Below are 5000 nucleotides of genomic sequence, written 5' to 3'. Positions count from 1 at the left end.
AGACAGACAGACAGACAGAGAGAGAGACAGAGACAGACAGACAGACAGACAGACAGACAGACAGACAGAGAGAGAGAGAGACAGAGACAGACAGACAGACAGACAGACAGACAGACAGACAGAGAGAGAGACAGAGACAGACAGACAGACAAAGAGACAAAGAGATAGAGAAAGTATCAGGAAAGTCAACCCTATCATTTTTGATGCTGAATTATCTTCAACAACCGTAAAATGGCAGTATTGCGTCGACGTTCCATAAGGACAATTCAAAAGTTCTTACGCTCGTGGGACGCCTGCCTCCCCGATCTGTACGAAACGTCGGCCGAGTCGCACACAAAAACCCGGTGTAAGGGACATTTTGCTGAGAAGTCGTAAACAGAATCTCGAGAGCAAAGATTTTGATTTTTTTAATGTCAAATGTTCGGAGTCTGTGACCTTTCGTGAATAGAGCCCGTGAATTGTTTAAAACGGCCTTGCATTTTATATGGTCACAGATCACGAGGATTTTGTCAGCATTCCCCAAATAGTCTTAAATTAGAATTGTCGCTGGGTGGCTTTTTTCTCTGTTTTTCTTTCTCTTTCTATCTCGTTCTATGATTACTATTATTATTGTTATTATTATTATTACTCTTATTATTTTTATTATTTATATTATTATTATTATTATTATTATTATTATTATTATTATTATTATTATTATTATTATTATTATTATTATTATTATTATTATTATTATTATTATCATTATTATTATTATTATTATTGTTTGTAAATACCAGGATCTTTTAGGTTCATAGAGGATTTGCTAATTTTGAGGAAACAAGCAAACATGCAGAACACTCAAAAAAAAGTTTATTTACAATAATTATACATATACATGAAAGTTCACAATTTCCAAGTCACTTTTATGCAGTTTCAAATACAAGTAAGATACTATGTTCCTTTCCACTAATGGCCACTAATTTCTTGTTCGAGGCGTAACCTTGAAGCGGCCACGTGGATTTCGATGGTCAGTTTTCGAAAGATTAAAGAAGCCTCCGTGCCTGGCCCTTGGCACGAGTAGGTTCTTCAGTATGTCTGGCAAAAATATAATCATTGTTCATGTACGCTACACAAACAAGAACAGATTCCTCACAAAAAGAAAAAGGAAAAACAAAATTCCTAGGATGGGGAGAGAACCTCACCTTACGGCTATTGGTCGAGTAGAGTGAGGAACCCAGTACCCTCTACCCTACAACCAGGCTCAGGATCGAACCTGGATTCGAATCTGGAGTCGACCACCGAATCCATATCGAACCGCCACGTATGCAGGCGAAACGGTTTAATAATGGACAAGGCCAATAATAACCGCATATTTTCACATTCTTCTTTTTATTATTACTGTTATTATTAGTAGTAGTATCATCATCATCATCATTGATATTATAATTATAATTATAATTATTATTTGTTTCTACTGTTATCATTATCATTATTATCATAATCATTATTATTATTGCGATCAATATCATCACTACTGTTATTATTATTATTATCATTATCATTATCATTATCATTATCATTATCATTATTATTATTATTATTATTATTATTATTATTATTATTATTATTATTATTGTTGTTAATATCATCATCATCCTCATCATCATCGTCATTATTATTATTACCATTGTTATTATTATTATTATTTTTATTATTATTATTATTATTATTATTATTATTATTATTATTATTATTATTATCATTATTATCATCATTATTATTATTATTGCTGTTATCATAATCCTTATTATTATTACTATCATTATTATCGTTACCATTATCTCTATTTTAACTGTTATCATAATCATTATTATCATCATTATTATTATTGTTGCTATCAATATTATCACTATTGTTACTATTGTTATTACTATTATTATTATTATTATTATTATTATTATTTTAATTATTATTTGTATTATTATCATTATTATTATTATCGTCATTATTATTAGCATTACTACTACTATTATTGTTATTATTATTATTATTATTATTATTGTCATTATTATTGTTATTACTATCATTATTACTATTATTTATTATTGTAATTTTTTTATTATTATTAATATTATTCAACATTATTATTATATTGTTATTATCATTATTATCATTATCATTATCTTTATTATTATTATCTTTCATCATCTTTCTCCTCTTCGTCTTCTTCTTCAGCGTCTCCATAGTCATCTTCATTATTATTTTCTTCTTCTTCTTCTTCTTCTTCTCCTTCATCATCTTCTGCTTCTTCTTCTTCTTTTTCTTCTTCTTCTTCTTCTTCTTCTTCTTCTTCTCCTTCATCTTCTTCTTCTCTATCTTCTTCTTCTTCTTCTTCTTCTTCTTCGTCTTCTCCTTCGTCTTCCTCCTCCTCCTCTCCTCTTCCTCCTCCTCCTCTTCCTCCTCTTCCTCCTCTTCCTCCTCTTCCTCCTCCTCCTCCCCCTCCTCCTCCTTCTACCTTCTTCCTCTTCTTTAGCGAATCCTCTCTCACCCACATTTTTATCTCTGATACAAATATCGCATTCTTTTGTGCAACATCCGGACCTCGCTTTGCATCAGGGATAAAGACCTCAAATAACTGCTTCTCTTTGTCTGTATAATTGGATCTATTGACCATATATTGCTGAAATAGGATTTGTCAATCACAAATCAGTTCAAAGCAAGTTATGAAAGAATCCATTTTCCATTATCATACACTGATATCAATGCAGCTCTTAAGACCCGTTTTCTGTTCGCGTACGTCTATCTCAGCGCTGAAGAGATAGTCATTTGTTGTTTTTATTGTGTGGTAATTACGTGGCGTTGGAATGTATAAGTGCACTGGGATTGTTTGGATGAAGGAGATCGAATCTTGTTTATCCGAGGTTTGTTGGTTCCAAAGATCCTGTTTCTACTTTCTTTTATCGTATGTTAAACACCGTATTCCCTGAATGATATGAAGATGTGAGTTTACAGACTCTAAGTTTTAGTTGTCGCAAAAAAAAGAAAAGAAAAGAAAAGAAAGGAAAAAGAGAAAAAAATATTATCTCTCACTTAGTACAACGTCAATAGATCACATTAATATTTACACCAACAGTAAAAGTTTAACGTTGAAAATTTGAGTGTGAAAGTTCGTCATCCTGATCAGGAAAGTACAAACGACAGAAGAAGTGGAATTGCAGAATAAAAAAAGTTATATATGGTGTTTACATATCTATGAGAAAATGTTTTTGTCTGTACGTGATTAGGCAGAAACTGAAAACATTATTATGTATGATGATTCCATTTAATAATTAAAGTTTAAACCTTATGAAGATGAATGTATTAACGTAGTCACACCATTGTTAAAAATAACTGCCACATATTGCAGTTATTATCTACAAATAGAAATAAAACAAATTAATGTCGAAAGTTTGTTGAGCAAAATACATTAGTAGATTAATAGTTACTTTAGAAATAAGACAGTTTCTAGCTATCACAAAGATATGTGTTATCCAGCCTAAAATATTACCATGTCATTTCTTTATCATTTTTATCATTACCATTATTATTAACATTATTAAATCATCACATTTATCTTCTTCCTATTATCTAAATTATTATTTTCTGTTCCCGTTACTCTGATATTTTATCTACTTTTCAAATAAGCACATTAACATAAAACATAAATTAATAAATATATTAAGAAATAAGAATGTGCAAACTGATGAATACATATATAAATATACATAAATAAATAGATATAGATATTATCAACACACAAACAAACAAACACAGAAACAAACACATACATAAACAAGAAAAACATAAACAAATAAATCAACAACCAAACAAACGGAAACACAGACACCCAAACAAACACAGAAACAAACACATACATAAACAAGAAAAATATAAACAAATAAATCAACAACCAAACCAACGGAAACACAGACACCCAAACCAACCCACAAATTACAAAAAAAAAAAAAAAAAAAAAAAATCTCCACCGACGTTTCCTCCTCGAGCGTCTCTCGTCTCTCACGCCCCTGTTTCTCCCCCGGCAGCTGAAGATGCAGGTGGCCTCAACCGGGCGGGTCATGGAGACGGTGGGCCTCGCCATCTCCCTGGCTACGATCCTCGTCTCGCTCGTCATCTTCTCCAGCTTCAGGTGGGTCTCTTGCCGGAGGTGGGGTTGCTATGATAGTAGCGGTGGTGGTGGTGGAAATGGTAGTAGTAGTAATAGAAATAGTGGTAGTAGTAGTAGAAATAGTGGTAGTAGTAGTAGAAATGGTGGTAGTAGTAGTAGTAGAAATAGTGGTAGTAGTAGTAGTAGATATAGTGGTAGTAGTAGTAGAAATAGTGGTAGTAGTAGTAGAAATGGTGGTAGTAGTAGTATAAATAGTGGTAGTAGTAGTATAAATAGTGGTAGTAGTAGTAGAAATAGTGGTAGTAGTAGTAGAAATAGTGGTAGTAGTAGTACAAATAGTGGTAGTAGTAGTAGTAGATATAGTGGTAGTAGTAGTAGTAGTAGTAGAAATAGTGGTAGTAGTAGTAGTAGAAATAGTGGTAGTAGTAGTAGAAGTAGTAGTAGTAGAAATAATGGTAGTAGTAGTAGTAGCAGAAATAGTGGTAGTAGTAGTAGTAGAAATAATGGTAGTAGTAGTAGAAATAGTGGTAGTAGTAGTAGAAGTAGTAGTAGTAGTAGAAATAGTGGCAGTAGTAGTAATAGAAATAGTGGTAGTAGTAGTAGTAGTAGTAGAAATAGTGGTAGTAGCAGTAGTAGTAGTAGAAATAGTGGTAGTAGTAGTAGTAGAAATAGTGGTAGTAGTAGTAGAAGTAGTAGTAGTAGAAATAGTGGTAGTAGTAGTAGAAGTAGTAGTAGTATGAATAGTGGTACTAGTCGTAGTAGTAGAAATAGTGGTAGTAGTAGTAGAAGTAGTAGTAGTAGTAGAAATAGTGGTAGTAGTAGAAGTAGTAGTACAAATAGTGGTAGTAGTAGT

General features: G+C 32.0%; 1 protein-coding gene across 1 annotated transcript in view; it reads left to right on the top strand.

Moving 5' to 3' along the window:
• The window catches only part of LOC125027624 (PDF receptor-like), a 194771-nt gene that overhangs the window by 91368 nt on the left and 98403 nt on the right, over positions 1 to 5000 (top strand). The window contains exon 5 of the mRNA XM_047616765.1: positions 4065 to 4168. Coding sequence (XP_047472721.1) covers positions 4065 to 4168 — 104 coding nt within the window. The remainder of the gene's footprint in view (positions 1 to 4064; positions 4169 to 5000) is intronic.

Source organism: Penaeus chinensis, chromosome 1, assembly GCF_019202785.1.
Source record: "Penaeus chinensis breed Huanghai No. 1 chromosome 1, ASM1920278v2, whole genome shotgun sequence".
Taxonomy (NCBI): Eukaryota; Metazoa; Arthropoda; class Malacostraca; order Decapoda; family Penaeidae; genus Penaeus; species Penaeus chinensis.
This window is presented reverse-complemented; position numbering and strand designations above follow the sequence as displayed.